The 21,939-nt window shown below is 37.4% G+C and overlaps 1 protein-coding gene across 1 annotated transcript in view; it reads left to right on the top strand.

Annotated features, from left to right (window-relative positions):
• Window positions 1-204: 204 nt before the first annotated feature.
• lamc3 (laminin, gamma 3) overlaps window positions 205-21,939 on the top strand; it is a gene marked incomplete at its 5' end in the record, with an annotated part of 67,990 nt that continues 46,255 nt past the window's right edge. The window contains 4 exons of the mRNA XM_079475029.1: window positions 205-505; window positions 3,883-4,187; window positions 17,376-17,506; window positions 20,054-20,220. Coding sequence (XP_079331155.1) covers window positions 205-505; window positions 3,883-4,187; window positions 17,376-17,506; window positions 20,054-20,220 — 904 coding nt within the window. The remainder of the gene's footprint in view (window positions 506-3,882; window positions 4,188-17,375; window positions 17,507-20,053; window positions 20,221-21,939) is intronic.

Below are 21,939 nucleotides of genomic sequence, written 5' to 3'. Positions count from 1 at the left end.
GAAGTTTCACAGTGAACCGCTGAACTTCCTCTAAAGCTTGCTCTGTTACATGTGGGTCTGATTATTTGCTAGACGTGCTTTGTTCTTCTGAAGTTTCGTTCTGTTGGAACTCCTTTGCTCAGAATGATGAATTCCTACAAACTCCACATCGTGCTTTCGTTTCTTCTTCTGCTTTCTATCACCTTGTCCTCTGTTCTTGCTGGAATGGACTCTTGTTATGATGAGCAGGGCAACCTGAATCGCTGCCTGCCTAAATTCGAGAACGCAGCCTTTAATCGTTCCGTCGTCGTTTCAAACGTGTGTGGCATCCCGCCCGAGGATTACTGCATGCAGACGGGCTCCACGCGATCTTGTCACCAATGTGACGCCTTCGACTCGGAACTGAACCACAACGCCACTTACCTGACGGACTTCCACGCAGATGAAGAGCACACCTGGTGGCAGAGCCAGTCTATGTTCTATGGAGTTCAGTATCCTAATTCAGTCAATCTCACACTGCATCTTGGTAAGACATCTAAAGTTGAGCTTGAAAAAATGTATGTTAATATTGATATTAAAGGCATGTTAATGAATGTATTTATAGAATTTAGCCTTATACCTTGAAGGATGTGACACGGCAAAATACGTTGTAAACGCATTAGAACCCATTATATTGTAAATTTTTTCCACACTGGATGTGCCGCGCTGCGACAATCCCAATAGAGCAAGCGTCGTTTCGCATCTCGTGTAGACACAGTGTTTGTTCTTATGTCTAAGTTCATACAGATTTGTATGGATAAACAAAACAAAAAAGTTGTTGGTGGAAAGAGGTGTGCAGAATAGGTATCATGTTTGGACCGTGATGGATTGCATGTGATACTTTTTTTATTAAGGGCAGACGGTTATTTTTTATGTTTAAAATGATGCGTTTGGCAGATGCTATTTTTCAAAGTGACTGCAAGGTACATTCAAGCGTATTAAGCGTTTTTGGAATGGAGTATAAATTCAGTGATGAATGAATGTTATTTGAAATAGATGTATAATTTCAATCTTTTTTAGCAATTTTTTAGCTCCAGATCAAGTGCTTTACCCAACATTTGCTAAATGCAAAATGCATATTAATAGGAAAATGTCCTATTAAAGGAAACATGAATCTAAATTCTTTTCAATGTATCCTACCTTCAAACATCTTTTATAAACGTTTTCTGTGCTTATATATCAATCTGCCCGGTATTCTCACTGAACACAAGTTGGCAGAGATAATCTTGCATGTCAGGATAGATTTTAGGATAGACATGAACGTTGTGATGTCTGTAAATGAGAACACCTGTGTCCTGTCTGATTAGATGACTCAAATATCTCAGCTTTGGCTAATGTAGTTTTATTACTTTATGACTGAAGCATAAACTCTGAAGGGCATTAAGCGTTTCCATACATATCTCTAAGAATCTGACTATTTTTGAACAGCGAGATGTAAAGATCTACATGGTTATATTTTGGTCATTTTGTTTTCTTTTTGTTGATACAGAAAAATAAAGTAAACAAGGGAAATCAAAAGACAGTAGATGACAAGACTTTAGCACTTTAAAACAACACATTGTGAGCAGCCGTTTGACACACAGTCTCCAATACAAATCAGCTGCCTGAAACATTTCTGTTTACGCTTATTACATTGTTTAAAAATGTTTAAAGCCGTTGGTGGCTCAGCAAATTCCTGACTGTCTGGCAAGAAATGAGAGCAACTACGTGTATAATGTGCTGTTTTCATTTTTGCTCCATTACCATTAGAATTTCTGAAGCGTTTGCAAATGTTCAATTTAAAGTGATAGTTCACCCAAAAATTAAAATTCTGTCATCATTTACTCACCCTCAGATCTTTTCAATACCTGCATAAATGTATTTGTTCTGCTGATCACAAAGGAAGATATTTGGAAGAATGTCAGATCTCATTCACCATGTACTGCAATAGTAGGTTAAAACTATGGGGCAATGGGGCATGAGATCTGACCTTTCTCTGTGTACAGCAGAACAAAGAAATGTATACAGGTTTGGAACAATCTATGGGGGTGAACTATCCCTTTTAATGCATTGATAATATAGGAAACATATATTAAAGCAAAGTTGACATGCTGTCAACATGTTTTAACATACTAATAAATAGAGCTGAATATTTGGACAGGAAAATTGCATCTGTCTAATTTTTACTTTCATTCAGAGATGGGTTGCAGTTGGGTGTCTATGAAAGGCCTTTTCATGTTTCTTAACTAAACAGAATACGTCCAAGGGAGGCCTACACAGATATATACACACAGAGGAGGCAGCTTTGGGGGTGGTACGGAAAACATTATAAAGAATAAGACAAACGCAGAAAAAGCAGCAGAGTCCAGTGGCAGGTCAAGGCTTTCCCATACACACACATTTAAACATACACAAACACACACAAACACTTTAAGGAATGTTTCCACATCTGGTTTCCATTGTGGTCTTCATTCAAAGCTGTTCAATTAACTTATATGAGATACAGATGGTCGCAGCTAAATACCATAACCGGACATCCCAAATTATGCAAATTAAAAACAAACGTTTCTAGATTTCATTGCAAAATAACCGCCTTACACATTGTGTCACCTGTAAAGCTTAGAGCATGATAGATCATTTGATATGGTGTTTACCCTCAGCTATGAGTTTCACATAAATATTACTGTAAGCCTGGTTTAGTTTAATCGAGTTCAGACAAAACACACCCATATATATATAAAAGTCTAGTCTACTCGTTCTTTTTAGACAAACAAGCACAACAGCTGCAGAATTTAACTGTATTAAGTACACATGCACATATTAAGCCTGTGTGTGATAAATAGACCACAGTACATTTAAACATGCGCATATTCAAATTCAAGTCGAAGTCAGTAATTCAGCGTTTTCTTCCAGACTACGCTTTCATTCATCATGATTAGAGATTTAGACCACCTCTAATTTTTAGCTTGTCTTTCTTATTGCGCTCTATTTCCTTTTCATATTTTCTCCAGCCAAGATAATCTTCCTTCATGTTGAGATCTAATGATGTTTAAATGATTTCAACATGGCAACCACCATGGTCCATGTTTGAAGGCAGACTGAGCTAAAAAGCTAAATGGATAATTTAAGGAGATCCATTTTTTTAGTTGTGAAGAGCTTTTTGCAAGTCAAGTCAAGTGACCAAGACCACAAGACCTCATCTCGAAATATACCGTAACAACAAGATATCATTGCTCTAGTAGTTTAAAAATATCATCTTCAGGACAAAGTAATAAAAAGGTATTTGAATTAACTAAATAACTAAATGATTTGTCACATTTACAATAGAAATATACAAGTCATGATAATCTCTATGACAATGAGTTTTATTTATTTTGGTAATTCAATCATAAACCAGGCACATTTTATATACAAACACAAAATATGAATAAATAGTATATACTGATTTCCTCTCTAAATAAGATAAACGTGTCCTCTTCCAGTTCCTGACCATGATGGTTTCATACTACCACTCTCAATTTGGCCCCTCTTTCAGTGCCACTCAACATTTATTTATATTCTATGCTGATGTGTTCTTTTTCTGAATAATTATAATGGCTTCTTCACTAGACAGGCAAAAAGAAAAAAAATCAAAGAATATTTCTTGTCATGTTGTTGTACACAACAACCCCCCCCGAGATGTTTTATTTATATTTTTCAGACAAATAAACAAATATGTCACGGATAGCAGAAGTACACACAATCTTGAGTTGTATGTGATGTTTAAACATATGTCTTACACAAGCTCAGTTTACAGGGTATTCTCTGTACTTTAACTTGAGTTGCATTGATTATTAATTATTGATCATAGAACAAGCGTTTTTAAAAACATTATTTTTCCCCAAGGCAAGGCCTTCGAGATCACATATGTCCGTTTAAAGTTCTACTCCAGCCGACCGGAGAGCTTTGCCATCTACAAGCGTACAGTAGAGAATGGACCATGGCAACCCTACCAATACTACAGCGCTTCCTGTCGCAAAACCTATAAGAAGGACAACAAAGGCTTCATACGACCAGGAGACAATGAGAGGACGGCCCACTGTACAGACGAGTTTAGTGACATCTCTCCACTAACTGGTGGAAATGTGGCCTTCTCCACATTGGAAGGACGACCGAGTGCCTACAACTTTGACCAGAGTCCTGTGTTACAGGTTTGACATATCTTTTGCTAGACAGTTATAAATGTGATTTCATATTAATGTTTCCATATTAATGAGAATGAATGGTCAGTGTTGGTACAAATTGCAATAATCGTTGAGAAATTATGACTGTTGAATGTCATGATAGATTCATCAGTTTATTCAAAACATTTATTCAGTGTTGGGTCAAAAAGGGACAAACCTAACGGTTGGGTTGTTTCAACCAAAAATGCTAGGTTGTTATAACCGATTCTTTAGTCAATTCTGAATAATTCTTTGGGTTTGTTTAATTCAACAGCTGGGTTCAGCCCTTTTTAACCCAACGCAATGCCAAAAAATTATTATTTTTGTTTCCCCAAAGGTTTTTAAGAGAATAATTTCTTTCCTTCAAATGTTAAAGGTTCTCTATGGTATGTTTCAGCCAAAATGCTTATATGGTAATCCCCTCAAAATAAAAGGGCTTAAGATGTCTTCACAGCGATAACTGTGTATAGTGATCAAGTTTACACTGTGCTTTTAATTTTCTGACTTTTGTACATTAAAAAGTGGATCTTCACGATGCCATTGAAAATTTCCACTTAAAGATTCCAAAAAACCTTTAACATATGCAGAAACATTCTGTTACAGAAAAAAATTATTTTAAGTGGAAAAGGGTTCTTTAGAGATTTTGATAAGAAAGTAAAAAATGGTTCCTTTAAGAACTGTTGAGTAAACAGACCAAAATGGTTCTTTAATGGCATCACCTTTTGTAACAATTTTATAAAGTGTTCCTGGCAGAATCACACAGCCAAACATGAGTGCTCAGCGTGTCACGCTTCTAAATAGAGTCTGCAACCTTTTTCTGACCATTGGTAGTGAGCTCTTTCCACACAGAGAGACAGTCACGGTCATCAAAATAGGTTCAGAAAATCAAAGGTGACAGACCATCGCCAGAGCTTTATATTCTCTCAAGGAACAATGTACACAGACTTACACATTCATTGAATGTATGAATAGAAACGTGTGCATTGAAATAGGTCAAAATCAAACCAAAGTTGACAGGATATGAGATGATCACTACCTGCCAACACTCAGACTGAGACATTTCCTCCTCCACATCTATTTTTAAAACCAACATGATGATGAGAGAAAAAGAACACTTACATAGCCAAAAGTACCATGGCCATTAACTCATGTTTATCAGATTGTTTTGTGAATTTTGAAAACTTTGAAAAGAAGAAAACTTTGATTATCCAGGATGCTCCCTCAGTAAAGGTTGCTTAACACCTCTGCATTTAATGATCTGTCCTTTTTCTTGTATACAGTAAATCTATTTCAAATAGAGATTGTTCAGTGATATAAAAATAAATGTGCATTAAAGGGAAAGTATTTTAATGAAAAACAGAATACACCTTCCCATTTACACAGATGCCTTTATCCACTGAATCACACAAATTCAGGTGAATTAGTGCAGTGCTTACAGAGGCATATTGATATCTCAACCAACTGAGGCTTGTTTGGAGGCTAACATTATAATGTGACCTATAGGTAAAAGCTTCATCATTCATTCGTCGTCATGTTTTTCTGTCCGTTCTAAAGAAAATGTTAGAAAGAGCCTTTAAAAAAGGATGAGGGAGAGCACAGCAGAAATGGAAAGATGTCATTTTATTTGCGAGTAGAGATAACAGTAGATTTCTCCAGATGATCCAGGATGCGGCGGCAAGTGTGATCTTCAATGAACCGAAGAGGGCGCATGTAACTCCGCTCTTCATCAGGTTACACTGGATCCCTGTTGCCGCCATAAGGTTCAAAGCTTTGCTCCTGGCCTACAAGACCACCACCGGGTCTTCACCATCGTATCTTCACTCGCTAATACAGACATATGTTCCTGCCAGATCACTGCGGTCTGCAAAGGAACAACGACTAGTGGTACCATCCCAAAAAGGAAAGAAGTCACTCTCCCGTACCTTCTCTGGATCTGTTCCACATTGGTCGAATGATCTACCAGCTGCTACAAGATCAGCAGACTCGGTTACCATCTTTAAAAAACGCCTAAAAATGCATCTCTTCCGTCAACACGTCGCTGATTGATCCAACCTAATTCTTTTCCCTATCTTTCTTCTCATTCAAATTTTTTTTTGGACTAGTTTTGATGCACTTATGTATTTTGTTGCCTATGTTGTTATAATTGCTTCCAATGTTTCCTCATCTGTAAGTCGCTTTGGATAAAAGCGTCTGCTAAATGACTAAATGTAAATGTATTTCTTCTGAATGAGGCCCTAACGTGGCTGGGAATTGACATGAAAATATGTAAGGGACCCCACCAAAAAAAAAGACCTAATGGATACTTGTTTACCACACAGGAGTTAAAGGGCTTGCCCAAAAATGACAATTCTCTCCTCATTCTTTTTTTAGTACCACCTTAGTCGAGGTTCCAAGAAAGCCGAAACAATACTAAACTCTGACGTGCAAACACTGTAGATCAATGATTGGTCAGTGGTTAATCGTCACTACCAACGCCATAAGATTTGCAACACGAGACATCACAACCCAGTAGATTAGAAGACAGTCGGCAGCAGACACCGCCGTGTTGTTTTAAAGCAAATCTTAAAAGAAATGGCTGTAACGTGGTCAGTAGATAAGGTGCAGACATTCCTTTCGTTGGTAGCAGAGGAGTGGATCCACCGAGAGCTGGATGGGGTGACCTGGAATGAAAAAGTATTTCAAGAAATCGTTCTAGAAATCGCCCTCTACTAGAGAGATGCCTAAATTGTTAATTTTTTGTGAAACCACCATGCTGACAACATGCTCAATGTAGCACAAAGCTTTTTTTCTTTCAGTGTGCCCTTCTCCCCCACCAATAACTGTTTTTATTGCACAAACTTGTTTATAATGACTATAACAGCTCAGAATCCATTTATCACCTTTATCATGTCTGAGTTCTGCTTGCTTTACATAATGGTCCCTTTGAAAGCAGAACTAGATCTTCTGCAGATATGAATGAAAGTAGAACTATCCAATTATCCAAATGTCATCCTGTTATCAACCAAGCTATTTTAATGAATTCACTAGATTTGATATGATTGACTTGTGGTTGCGAACTGAGCAGGACGATGTAGATGCATATAAAGCTGTAAGTAACTGCTTTTTGAGATAAAATGTTGGTTTTCCTACTGGAAAGAAAAAACTAGCACATCCAATTATTTCATGGTGTGTTAAGTAGAACACAGTTATAAAAAGGTACGTTGTGGAAATGTGCGAAATAGGGGTTCTGTGTATATGCGAGGGTGCAAAGTACAGCTGTTTGGGGAGGCTTTGCCATCCCCTCCCATTAGTCGTACTTTTTTTCAGTATTTCTGTCCACACGCACACACAAACTTGTGCTTCACCCTCCATTTATTTCCCTCAGTACTCATTACATTAAGCACTAATTCTTTCACTGTGTAATTGGAGGGTGGAAGTAGTGATTTAGTCACTCGGATAAAGTGTCAAGTGTCTTTCATTAACTTCCCTCCTCTTTTGCTAATGTCCAAACCCCTGAACTTACCACGGCTACCAGGTTATTCTTTATGTAGGCTCTTTTCTTTATTTAATCTTGATTTACTGAGCTTCACTTGTCCTTTCCTCTCTCTACTCGAAAGGCACTTACATTATGTACATCCATAAACCTTCGCCAGTTGTACAATGACCTCCTGAATTGTTTTTCTCATATTAAGTACAGATTTCAATTGCTACGTGTAATGTATCAAGGTGATGTTAAAGGGATAGTTCACCCAAAAATCATGAATTACTCATCTTTTGGTTGATCCAAACATGTATACATTTCTTTGTTGGGTTGAACACAGAGAAAGATATTTGGAAGAAGGTCAGCAACTGACAGTTCTGGGGCACCATTGACTACCATAGTGGGAAAAGTTCAAATGGTAGTCAAAGGTTTCCCAGAACTGTTTGCTTTCCTAAATTCCTTAAAATATCTTCTTTTGTGTTCAATACAAAACAAACTAAGTAATTTGTCCTACTATGATAGTCAATGGTGCACCAGAAATTTTAGTTGCTAACATTCTTACAAATATATTTATTTGTATTCAACAGAACAAAGAAATCTATACAGGTTTGGAACAACTAGAGAGTAAGTAATTCATGACAGGATCATTTTTGGGTGTACTATCCCTTTAAAATGGTTATAATCTCAGAAGTCTGGTTTGAGTTAGAGTTAGATTTCAATGTTGTGTCTGTGCTGAGTTTGTGTAAAATGACTCATTTAGATCATTTGGAGAATCGAGAACACAACAGGAAACAGCAAACAGCAAACATCTACCACACATGGAAAAGTTTAAGGTTTCCAGTCGACTGAGCCTCTAAATCTGGCATTTTTTATAATTTGCCTCTGAAGTTTGCTCTGCATGTGTTCAGTTTCAAAATAGTAATATCTTACAATCAAATAATTTGTTAATTTGTTAATACATTCCAGATTAAATTATAAAAACTTGACACTATTTGTAAAGCTAACACTTTAATAGCGTGTGTCAAACACTGGTTAGGTCAAATGTAGTCTTGTTTTCAAGGTGTGGGAACCATGGACTGACCAATCACGTTTCATTTTTAAGCATGTCATGCTTAGGGGCATGGAAATTTCCTTGCGATAACAGACCTGTCTTCATTAACAAGTGTGTCAAAAGTTTAAGCAGTGAACCTCACATTCAGCGTTTAGTTGATCATGATGAATTCTCATTGTCACCAATGCAAACAACAGCTTTCCTTTTGACCAGACGATCTGCTAAAGTGCAGTTTAGTGTGCCATATACATCAGATGTCAGCCAATGGTCTATGGGCATGGGGAATTCTGATGTAAAATGTAATCTTTAATATAAAGGTTGTGTTTGTCGCTTTTTGACCTGACTGCTGGTTGAAAAAGCAATTTTTTAGAGTGAATTAAAGGGATAGTTCACCCAAAAATGAAAATTCTGTCATCATTTATTCACGCTCTTGTCATTTCAAACCTGTATAAATGTCAGAACACAAAAAAATATATTTTAAAGAATCCTGGTAACCGAACAACATCTGTACTCATTGACTTGCATTGGTTTTATGTCGAAATATTAGAAGTAAATGGGTTCCTCCATTTTTCGAATACCAACATTCTTCAAAATACTTTTGTTGCTAACAAAATGACACCATCGGTCAGGAAACACGGGAGAGACAATGGCATAGAAGCTGACGTAACTCGTCCTCTGATAGCAATGGTGGACGGTGATAGCTTTTGCCACTGTTCCTCATACAAATCGATCGTTTCGAGTTGGTACCAAATATCTGTATTTTCAAACAACATTGTAACATACACGTTCAAAAGTGACGCCAAAGGGTGCTGATCGAGCGTAAATAGGTGATGAGTGAGGATTTGTTGATTTTTCGGAAGAAAGTCATTCAGAATGACAATAGGGTGAGTAAATGATGACAGAATTTTCATTTTTGGGTCACTTTACCAATAACTTGTCTTTAGTTAAAAAAACGGACAAAATGGCATTGCAGGTTAGTGGAAGTAGAAGTTGCACAGTGAGAAAACTTTTGTGACTTCAAAACTTGATCTGCATTATTTGCACTTGATTGCCTTACCTTGCTACACACATTTTCTTGTCCGTCACTTTAGTTTGGAAAGCATCACAGCAGAAACTAAATGTAAATACGTTGCATCTCTCAGGATTCAGATACAGCCATTATTTGCTGTTACCTCCCAAGCTTTCATGGCTGATCTGATCAAGGTTTCGCAGCACTGAGTTCTGCATTTTTGTGATCGTTAACAAGAATGATGGCACAGCATGCCTTCCATTTCCCCTCTCTGTCACTTCTTTGATGATTGACTATTTTTCGCTTTCAAAATCTCTGTCAGAGTTTTTAATAGCTGAGCTTTCCCTAATGGCCCAGTTTCCCATAGATTTCTGCTCAGCGAGGCATTCATCGACATGCTGATTATAAAGCAACCCCAGATCAATAAGCGAGCCAGTTTACATGAAAGTGGTGACAAATCTTTTTGTGTGTGTGTCCGTTTCACTTGGAGCACCATGTTCTTTTTGCCCGCCTGTTTTTCAACTGGTAGCAACCCCAAGGTCATGGGTTCATGACACACACAAGCAGATAAATGTATACTGTACCTCTATGTATATGTAATAATCAAAAAAATTCATTTGGTAAGTTTTTACATAGCCGTGTACTTGTCAGATCGTCTGTCACAATAAACCCGTTAAGCATCACAGGAGAACATGATCGAATCAGTAAATCCCATCTCATTCTGCAACTCTGTCTTTTTCCATCTTTGCACGCCTCCTTATTTTAATGAGAAAATGAGTTCACTCTCACTCCTAATCTGAATGAAACCGAGATCAATGAAGTCAAACCCTTTTATTAAAAATCACATATTTTCTCTGTCCCTCCCTATCACTCTCGCTCTCCCTATTTTCTTTTTGTCTGTGACATTGTTAAATAAAAATGTGAAAAGGGAAAAGGTCCATTTGCCTGGCCGTTTACATCTCTTAGTTTTCCCTTTAGCAGAAGGCAGAAGCAGCCTGAATGTTTATGGAAATGAGCTGAACTTGTGGATGTTATGAAGATGAGCTGACCTTTGTAAATGTGGCAGAAATGACTTGGGAAGCCTGTTCTTCATTATGGCAACTTCCAAAGCCTTTTTCTGTCTAGACAGAAAGCCTTTTAAAAGCCCTTATCCGCTCAGCTCAAGGAAAACCATCCACAGCGTGCCCTAAACGCAACAACAAAACACGAATGCAAGAGCACATAGGGCAAAACAAATCTCTTTTTTCTGCCGTGTTTGGCTTGGCACAGTAAATTCAGTAACTGAGGACCACTCTACAGCTCTGGCTTTGAAAAAAAACGAACCTTTTCCATTTCTTGTGTTAGCTGGTATTAATCTACATACAGTATGAATAAATTAGAACTTTATAGAGATGTTCTCTTATTTACTGCTGTGGTAAGAACCCCGGCCTACACAGACTTAAGCGATCTAAACTTTTTTCAACATGAGAACAGCATAAAAACCTCAGAAGTACAGGTCTATCGCTGACATGTGGCTGACCTTCTTCTCCAGCAGTATGTGCAAAAACATCCATATTTCATCAGCTTTTAAGCCACTAGACTGCATCCTGCCTTAAGTATTAGCATTTTAATCCTCATGTCTCTCCTACTGCGCCTTCTGTAGAAAGAATTTAACAGACAGCTTTCTCTTCTCCTAAACCTCTCAGAAGAAGAAAGAGAGAAAGGGAAGAATGTTTGAACTCCAAATCGGATGACAGAGACAAGAGGCCCCCTGGGCTGCGTTTCTATCCTGAGAATAATTTGAGAAAAGAAAAAACACTTAGAGAGAGACAGAACGACTCTTGAATCGACTGCAGTGTTTTCAGTGCTGCTAACATCTACTGTATTTCGACTTTAATCAACTCAGTCTGCCAAACAAAAGTTTTGAATAGTTCTTATTCTCAAAGAGTTTTGTTGAAAAGTGTTTTAGTAGGCTTCTTGTATAGTGTGTGAGTGGCGGCCATCTGAAAACAGTTTTTTATAAATGGATTGGTGCCTGGAAACCATGGTGCTGCTAAAAATTGTGTTGCTTGCTAGAAATGTAAAATGACTCAAATCTTTTTATATTTATCAAAATGTTCTTTTAAGTGTGTCTAGTTCATCGCTGTTCTGTGAATAATTATTAATCATAGATTATTATAGATTTTACATATCGTTTTGTCTTTCTGAAACCTTGAAAGTCCAGATTTTCAGTTTTCCGGGAAATTGAAAAAAACTGAACTTTTTTAATGATTGCATACTGTGTTTTCAAAGTTGATATACACATTTTAACACTTTGTATTGGTTAGATATTTACAAAACAAAGTGACAAACATAAAGGGTTTCTGGCACACCCCATGGTGTAACACGATTTCACCATCCAACTTGGCAATACCACAATCGCACCTTCCAAAACAGCCAGGAACCTCAGAGTCATTGATGAAAAGCTACCCCTCAACGATCACATTGCAAAGACAACACGATAATGCCGATATGCCTTATTCAACATTCGAAAGGTTAGACCCTATCTCACAGAGCATGCGGCACAACTCCTTGTCCAGGCCCTGGTTATCTCAAGATTGGGCTACTGCAATGCTCTCCTTGATGGTCTCCCTGCAAAGGCTATCAAACCACTCCGGTCAAAACGCAGCAGCACGCCTCGTCTTCCAACAGCCCAAAAGGGCTCATGTGACACCCCTTTTCATCTCTCTCCACTGGCTACCGGTTGAAGCCCGTGTTAGATTCAAGTCACTGATGTTTGCCTACAGGACTATCACTGGATCTGCACCGGCATACTTTCACACCCTCCTACACTCCTACACCCCATCAAGAACCTTGCGTTCAGCAAACGAGCGGCGCCTTGTATTGCCTTCTCATAAAGGCAGTAAATAGCTTTCCCGCTCATTCTCCTTCACAAATCCTTCCTGGTGGAACATTCTTCCTAACTCAGTCTGGTCAACCACATCTCTCACAACCTTCAAAAACCTACTTAAAACTCATCTCTTCTGTGAATACTTGATAGACGAATTAATTAAAAAACTAACCCTCTCTTTCTCTCAACAGGTAGTGGTCTAACTTTTGTTGAGACTAGTATCTTTGTATTAGCCCAATATTGTATTCGAACTTTGTAATTTTTAGTGCATCATTGTGTAAACGCATCCTAAAATGCAACTGACTGTAGCCATCCAAACAGGCATTGTTATTCAGAACATGGGTGAAGCCTGATGTTGATCTTTAAACATAAGCATATTTTCAATTTCATTTTGAAACAAATTTCCTACAATAACCCCGATCCTCCACAGTAATGAATTACAAATATCCTCTCTTTGATCTATGTGTTTTTTATAGTTAGGATGGCATTATTATATATTTTCCCAGCAACAAAATTCATGCTGAAGATGAAAGTTGTCCTATGATTTCAAATTTAATTTGTTCAGTCATCCATTAAATCGGCATGCATGCTCTCTCTCTGTGGCAAAGGCTGAAGAGCTGGGTGTTAAATTGCAATGGCAGCATTGAATGAGAATGAGAGATGGGGAGAGCATAGAAGAGAGCCGCACACAGTGAACCTAAGCAATCAAATTAAAAAAGTTATTCAGTTTGAAATGAGGGACAAACCTTTTTCTGATGCATTCTAATCATGGAGACCCTCCAGGCTGAGACCCTCATATGAGGGAGTAAGAGAGGGAGGTAACTGAAGGAGGAAGATGGAACACTGTGTGATGTGATGACAGGACGTGCCCTCCAAAGTCGTGTGGCTGTGAGGAGTGTACTTTCACAAAAACACTCAAGAAACCACATTGCCCGATTGAGAACCGAGATACTGTTTTTCATTTTCTCTGTGGTCAGCAGTTTTAATGAACTCATCAGCCGAACAGGCAAAAACAAATGAAGACTAATTTACTGCACGCTGCCGTTTGCAAAAAGAACCGCCAATAAATTATCTAATAATTAACCTTTCGAGGATTACTTCCATCCTAGCATGTAAATAATATCTCATAGAGCAACTGGCCTGAGACAATGAGACAACATGGTTCATATAGTATTAATCAAAATTAAATTAAAATCATATTGTCTTTAACCATGTGCCGGTATCACTTTTTCATGCTGCGATTAATTGAGAGAGCATTTATCACGGTATACGGTATTATCACGATATTGTAATTTTACAAGAGAAACAGGTTAAAAAAAGAAAAACTTCAGTTTTGTCTTTTTAGTAACTTGAATAGCTTTTTAATGAACTAAAAGTAACTCAAACATTTAAATACAAATAAATATAAATAAAACAATATAAAATATAAAAGTAAACTGAACAATTATATCAAAATGAATAATGTGCAAACTGCAAAAGAACATTTGCAAAAAAAACAAAAAAAAAACAACTATAAAGTTGTGTCGGGCTTCCTGGCATATTTACTCCTCAAGATTAAAGTGCAAAAATGTGAGCATGTTCACTTTGCAAGAGAAACAGGATAAAAAAATAAACTTCAGTTTTGTCCTTTTAGTAACTTTAATAACTTTTTAATGAACTAAAATTACCTCAAACATTTAAAAACAAATAAATATAAGTAATTTTTTTGGAACCCAAAATATTTCCAAACCTCTGACTTTACCCTTTTAGAAGGGGGATAAATTGTCGGCAGCGTTCCTCCTTCCGCCATGCTTCTTCTTCATGTGAGAATTTGACTGCGGCGTCAGTTGCCGTGGCGCGCACTGCGTGCAGTGTGATTCTACGTGTGACGTGAACACTGTTTACATCCGGGTGCGCTCACGTGTTCTGCGCAGCATATACGCAGTGTTTGCTCAAGCGGTTGATGGAAAATAAGCTGTAATGCACGTTCTAAAAATACAAATTCGGATCTATTATTTTTTACGGTATTTTGAAGTGCCCACGATAACAATATTGTGTATATTCATTATCGTGATTTATTGAATTACCGAAAATCGGCACATGTCTAATTGTCTTCATTATGACATGATGTCGCTTTGGAAGTAATTGTGGTTTAGCCGTAAGGTATTGGATTCATTATATCAAGGTGGCAACCCATTTCTATTTAAATTAAATCAGAGCACTTGTTTATTTTGATGCATTTGTTCATCCCTGATTTTTTATATTTAATGCTGTACTGCAGTACAAATATCTAGAAAATATTAAATTAAGATACATTTACTTGACAAAGAAAACGGCCTAAGATATAAAATTATGTGGCCTAAGAAATTAAGTAAAAAATCTGCCAGTGGGGAAAAATAAACTTGAATTAGGTGCTTATTAAAGCGGTGAAACTTATTTCAAGTTTATTTTGTTTTACCACACTGGCAGATATTTTGTAAAATTTGTATGCATAAACGTAGCCTAGTTATTTTTTTAATTCTTAGAAAAAAATGATGTCACAAATCAGGTCACTTTCCTTGTCAGAATTTCTAGATATTTCTTAAAGATGAGACAAATATATTAAGATGTTCATTTATTGCAGTATGCATTTAATAATTATTGCCTTTATAGACCACTTGGCAAGATGTAAACACTGGTCCAAAAGCACTTTGTTTCATTTTTATTTTATTTTTTAAATCTTACATACATCATTGAATCTTAAAGATTAGTTCTGTTGTTTGTATTTTGTTCAAACATGTGTAGTATATAAAACTAAAACAGAACATTATTCTGGACCAGCGTTGGATCGGCGTTGCCTATGCTTTCTGAAGTGGTCATGACCATCTCTGTTCGATGCATAAAATTACATGTTACTTATCTTTATGTGGGTTGACGTCAACTGGCATCAAACTGACATTGCCTTTGAAAGTCTTCCCGACGCCTTAAATTATTTATTTTTTATAATCTTACCATAGCAAATCAGTATAGGAAGACTCAACTGATTTTTGTTTATTTTTAACCCAATAAGTTACGGATGGCTGATTTAAATTACTTTTCATACTCTGTTACCAAACAGTTTAAGACATAGATAAGTTGTGGTTAGGGATTCATGGCACTTGAAATCAAATGTGCCTTTAATTCCAACCCAGGGAACATCCTTTAATGGCATAGAGCCTGAGCCAATAAGCTAAGCTGTGAAGTTGCAATACGATTTATCATGGTACAAATGCGGAGACATGACAGAGCGCTTGCTAACACGACCCTGACTGAACCAGATAAACCAACAGGGTAAAGAAATCTTTGCATCTCTTTCTGTTTCTGTATGCGCACAGAATTAGCCCACCGTTGATTTGAAAGAGTCATTCTTGTGCTTTGGGCATTCGCTTTTAGGTTGGTATCGCAAGATACACATTTATCACACATAATAAATGTCTAGGTGTATGCCTGTACTAACAGCAAGAGATTATTTGAACCTAAATAATATGCCATTACTACATTTTAAAAGGTTGTTCAATGTTAGGTTAATAAAGAAAATGACTTGCTATTTGTATTTACAGAACTCAAGCTCCTGCAGCATAAATAAATGAAACCTGAATCTAAATGTCATTTCAGGACCTGCTTGACACCCATGCATAAAATAAGTTCTGCATGCTTATTTGGAAATATCCCAAACCACTGAGGATCCGAATAGTGATGCAGTGAGTGGGGATTGTAGAGACTAAGAATACATTTACAGGGCCTTCCTGCAGATTTGTCTACAATCCTACTGTAATTATCCCAACCTGGGGGGCCGTCTTTTAGATGCCCAAGCGATAGGCTGTCCTTTCACCGCACCTCTGGATACAGCCCATTAGAACAAGTTCAAAGCAGACCAACTAAGCATTCCATATCTCTTTCTCTCGTTTCTTGTCCTGGAGTTATTTGGGTTTGTGATTCACAGCACATTGCTTCTACCCCAAAACAATTCCTTTTCTATGTGATGCACAAACTAGCAAGACAAGACGCAGCGAGCAGATAGAGAGAAAAACACAGGCTTAGGTATAAAGCATGGATAAGAAAAGAGAAGCAGCAGGGAAGATGAAGAATCATTTACATGAGGAAGGTGGAAGCAGAAGAACACAGGGTTAGATATAATGAAAACGGAAGCAATGCCAGAGGAGCATCATTAGAGAGACAAAGACACATGGATGGGATAATTTGTTTCTCCGTTTTGTTTACTCAACTGCTGTGAATAAGAATGGAGTTACCGTCCTTCTGAGAGGGAGTTTGGATGTGCTTGGGGTTTGGCCAGCCAGCTTCTCTCTTTTTCTTTAAGTTGGCCCCTCGTTCCACAGAATGGAACATCACGTTCACCTCCGCACACGGGGCTGTCACCCATGCTCAAAACCCATTAACACGGACAGAACAGAGGTCAACAGGACAGAAACTGATAAGGATGACCAAACACACAATCATACGAATATGTGACGCACACACTTGACCATACTTGTACAGTATTGAGGGTTATGTGCTGACATTTTGTAAAGGTAAAGAAAAATCCATTCTGTCTCACTTATGTGCATAAATAAGGACCTCCAACTTAAAATTCAAAAGTTCAAAGATTGTTTGTGTTTTTATTTGTAAAGTATTTTCTAAAGAATATTAAGATTGGGGCTTTTCTTACCAGCCGAGCATGATGCCACCTTAACAACACTTATAGGCGTGAAATTGTTAACTTTTGTATACATGATCACTTAAAGAAAGTACCGGGCACTGACACTCTCTTTTATCTCACTTTTTCTTTGTAGGACTGGGTGACAGCTACAGATATCCTCATCTCACTGGACAGACTGAACACTTTTGGAGACGAGTTCTTCAAAGATGCCAAAGTGCTGCGCTCATATTTTTATGCCATATCTGACTTCTCTGTGGGGGGCAGGTAAAACAACAACAACACAACTGTGAAAATCTAAAAGATGAAAACTTGTTAGATTTTCTTGCTCCTATTGGAATGCACAAGAGGTTGTTAGGAACATTTTCGAATCATGCTGAGATCATAGAGATCCTCGGGTTTTGCACAAATTTGAGGGTTTATGTTAGCTTGAGTGCCAACATAAAGTCAATGTTGACTCAAATGCTTATAATATATATATCATATAATGTATTACTATGGCGAAAGTTAGATTTTTACATCGGTGGTGATATAAAATTGTTCTGGAGAGCCGCATTGTCACTTTAGTTTAACGCCGTTTACTTATTACTTACTTTAATTATTCCTCTTGTTCGGCCATATTTTTTATACAATATAATAATTTAACAAGGCTTAAAATTGTTTTATTTAAAATTGTTTTCTACATTATTTTTCATTGTTGTCACTCCCATTCTTACACTGTCTATTGCTGTCTACAGCAGGATCGGTTTCCTTTGAAGTATACCAGGATATACAACTAGCTACTTTTTATATACATACGTATTCATGCCTACATTGTTAAAACAATGTACAGTATGTATGACTGAGTGCTTAGACCTCTATAACAGTGCAACCTTAATATAATGCACAACAATAACACAATCATGTTTTAAAAGGCTAATCACCTGTGACCCTACCTCTTCACCTTCGCTACAGCATGGCTACAGCTGCTTCTGCCACCTGATAAAATGACACAATCGGTGGTGCATGGCATCTAAACATTTCAAAGCTCTCATTTTAAATACATACTAAAATACTACACTGTAGATTGTCAACCTAACATTTCTAATAGTACTGAATTTCACAACTGACATGACTACCATGTCATTGTTTGACCTCTGTCCTGTGACCCTGTCACCTCCACAACATGATATGCCTGCTTCTGTCACCTAACCTGTCAAAATAATGCATTAATGCCTTCCATATGAACACATTTATGGAGTCATATATAGCTTACTGTAATCTTTACAAATCCCATAAACAAAAGCAATTAAGCTTACTTTCGTTTTTTATTTTATATTTATATAAGGTTCATGATATGCATTTTATATTGCCTAAAACATAACCCTCACACAGCTGAACTAATAACTAACAGTTAGACAGAAAATTAATTTGGAGCATAATTTGGAAATATGCTTATTAAAAATAAGCATTTTAGCTAATAAAGTCATTTGAAAGAGTCGATTGTCATTCATTGATATTCAACTATATTTAGTTATCCTAATAGATGTAAATAAGTACAGACACACACTAATATTTAAGTTTGCAACACATCCGGGCAATAGAGGTTTATAATGCAATGGGAAAGACATCAATATGTGACGCAACTTGTTCCGTATTTTTTGTCAATAAACTTTTGGTAAGAATTTCTTCCTACCGGGTAACCGGCAAAATCATGCTCATCGTGACTTGTTGACAGAGTTTTGGCCCTTACAACCAATCCATAGACTGTATACAGTGGTGTAGTCTAGTTTTTTGTGAGTTTATTCTGATTCCCCCCAGCCTTCTCACCCATCCCAGATCGACAACCCTTGAGGACCACCACACTCACGCATGCATAGTTGGCTAGTAAGAAACATTTGAATTAATATGCCAAAAATCCCCTTACAGTTATGTTGATGATAACAAATATGCTCATTATACCAAAGAATACGCAGTTGTTTTAAAAGTGGGGTGAGTTATCAGCAGAAAGTATATATTGTATACCGGCGAACAGAGACAGGATGCTATCCCTACAGATGGGGACGTAAGAGGCTTAAGAAAACACTGAAAAGTGTGGTTTAAATGCATGCCTTTCATGATCTCCTTTTTGTTTCACAGCACCAATGTTCCAAAAGTCAGCGTGTCACACTTTTCTGACACATAACGACATTGTTACGTATCTTCATGCTTTTTTAAGTGAAGTGAAAAAAAAATGAAACTTCTGTCATTTACTCACCCTCAGATTGTTCCAAACCTGTATAAATTATTTGTTTCGCTAAACACAAAGAAAGATATTTGGAAGAATGTCAGTAACCAAGCAGATCTCATCCCCATTGACTCCCATAGTATTTATTTTCCTTACTATGACAGTAAATGGGGGATGAGATCTGTTTGGTTACTGACATTCTTCTAATTCGCTTCCTTTGTGTTTAGCAGAACAAAGAAATTGACACAGGTTTGTAATAACATTAGGGTGAGTAAATTTCATCTTAGGTAAAGTATCCCTTTAATAAATGTCAGAATTTGCATATTTATGTAATTTTATCTACTTTGTATTTTTATAATATAGTCTGCCAATTCATATTCTCTTTTCAAAGTCCCTTGTGATTATCATGTGCTTTGTGTTTTGGTTAAAAAAGTGCTCCATTGATCTCACCAGTAACCTTTAACTCCATATAAGGTTATTACTAGGCAAGGAGAAGTTGTATGACTAATATTTACTCTTACACTGAATAACCTTTGTAGATTCAGAACAAAGACATTTAATGACAAATGTCGTAAGAGAGCAGGAATGTAATATCACCTCTTTCTCAGGTGCAAGTGTAATGGTCATGCCAGTGAGTGTGTAACCAATGAGGAGGGACGTCTGATGTGTGCTTGTGAGCACCACACCACTGGGGTCGACTGTGAGCGATGCGCACCATTCTACCAGGACCGCCCGTGGGCACGGGCCACTGCTGATTCAGCCAACCAGTGTGTGAGTGAGTACTGACTCATGAAGGAGTTTAAATGTTATAATAATACCAACTACAATAAAGTATAACATAACAGAGATTCTATAGCTGTAAGAGTATGCATGTACCATTGAATGCGGAGAAGCATCTTGCCAATTCCAGCGTTATGGATGTGACAGTGACACACTACTTTTATATTTTAAAAGAGAAAAAAATGAATGTGTTATGGATGTCACAAAGGACTCACGCTTTTGAGAAACAACATATTTGGTTTATGTAAATGAAAACGTGCAAACCAGATTCAATTATACTCACATGGATATTTAAACCACCAAATATCTGGCCCATTCCATTGGTGAAAAACTTAAGGTTGACATTTGCATGGAATTGTCCCACTGATGTTTAAATTGATGTCTTTGAAAACAATTATTAGATCTACATATTGTTTTTATAGTCCATTTAAAGTTTTATAGTCTTGTTAAACGTTCGAGTTAGGCTTGTTTCACACATCCTGCTTCTGCGACGAGTGGTATGCATTTATTTCTCTACCCATATAAACGTACTCGGTTACTTACGTAACCTTGTTCCCTGAGATACGGGAACGAGTACTGCGTAGCAGGACGCTATGGGGAAAACAAATTTTTCTCAGATGACTAAAGCTCTTCCAATAACGCAGGGAAACTGCACGGCGTTTGGTTGTGAAAGTAAAACTTTAAACCAATGGCAGCAAAGCTGCACAGATCTGTGGCGCATGCCAAAGGGGGCGGGGCTAATGGCTACATAAGCACTCCTCAGGTTACTTCGACTGAACCGACGACCATGCAGCTTATAAGCACAGTCAGGAACGCAGTGCTCGTTCCTGTATCTCAGGGAACCGAGTTTATGTAAGTAACCAAGTACGTTCCCTATCGATACTTCACTCGTACTGCGTATCAGGACTCTATGTGGAACCAATACAATCCTGCCATGCTACAAGAGGAACGATAACTCAAGACCAACCAGAACAAGGTTTGGGGGCCAAGCATGAGCAGGAAAGCATGAAACGAACAACGAGGTTGTTCTTTCCCACCGGTTGGCCTGCTATAGGGATTTGGGAAGCCGAAATGGCTGCCACAAAACAACCCTTTTCCAACAGCTCCTGCTGGAAGGACAGTATCAATGATACGTCGCAAGATTCCGGGTCTGTGGTGCGGGCTGCTCAACAGGCAGAAAAGACAGACCACTTAAGATTATAGAGTTGTCTCGTGGACGGCGCTCTAGCCTGAGAGATAGCATTCATGAAACAGAAACAGTGTAATGGAAGAGACAAACTTTCTTTAACTTTCTTTTCTGAAATATAAGTAGATTCATTTGAATATAAATTAGAGTTTATAGCGATCAAGTTTATATAAAATCCACAGAACTAGGATGTAGGGTTGTCACAGTACCATAAACATATCTTACGATACTATACCTTATGAAATATCACGAATAACAATTACTAGTACACTATAGTGTTTTTCAATCTTACCACAGTAAATGTCTAATTTTAGCAACATTTACTTTAGTAACTACTAAACACATTTTTAACATTGGAACTAATTCAATCAATGTGCAACAAATTTCATTCATAACAATGCTTATAGTGGAAAATGTTAGGCTTACTTTAAATGTGACTAAAACAGCCAGTGGGTGTGTCAGTGAATCATTCAACCAACTCGTTCATGCAGCTGATTCATTCAAGAACGAAGCAAGTGTCATTGATGA

Source organism: Barbatula barbatula (genome assembly GCF_947034865.1).
Source record: "Barbatula barbatula genome assembly, chromosome: 2".
Lineage (NCBI taxonomy): Eukaryota > Metazoa > Chordata > Actinopteri > Cypriniformes > Nemacheilidae > Barbatula > Barbatula barbatula.
Note: the sequence above shows the minus strand (reverse complement) of the source record. Positions and strands in the feature narration are given on the sequence as shown.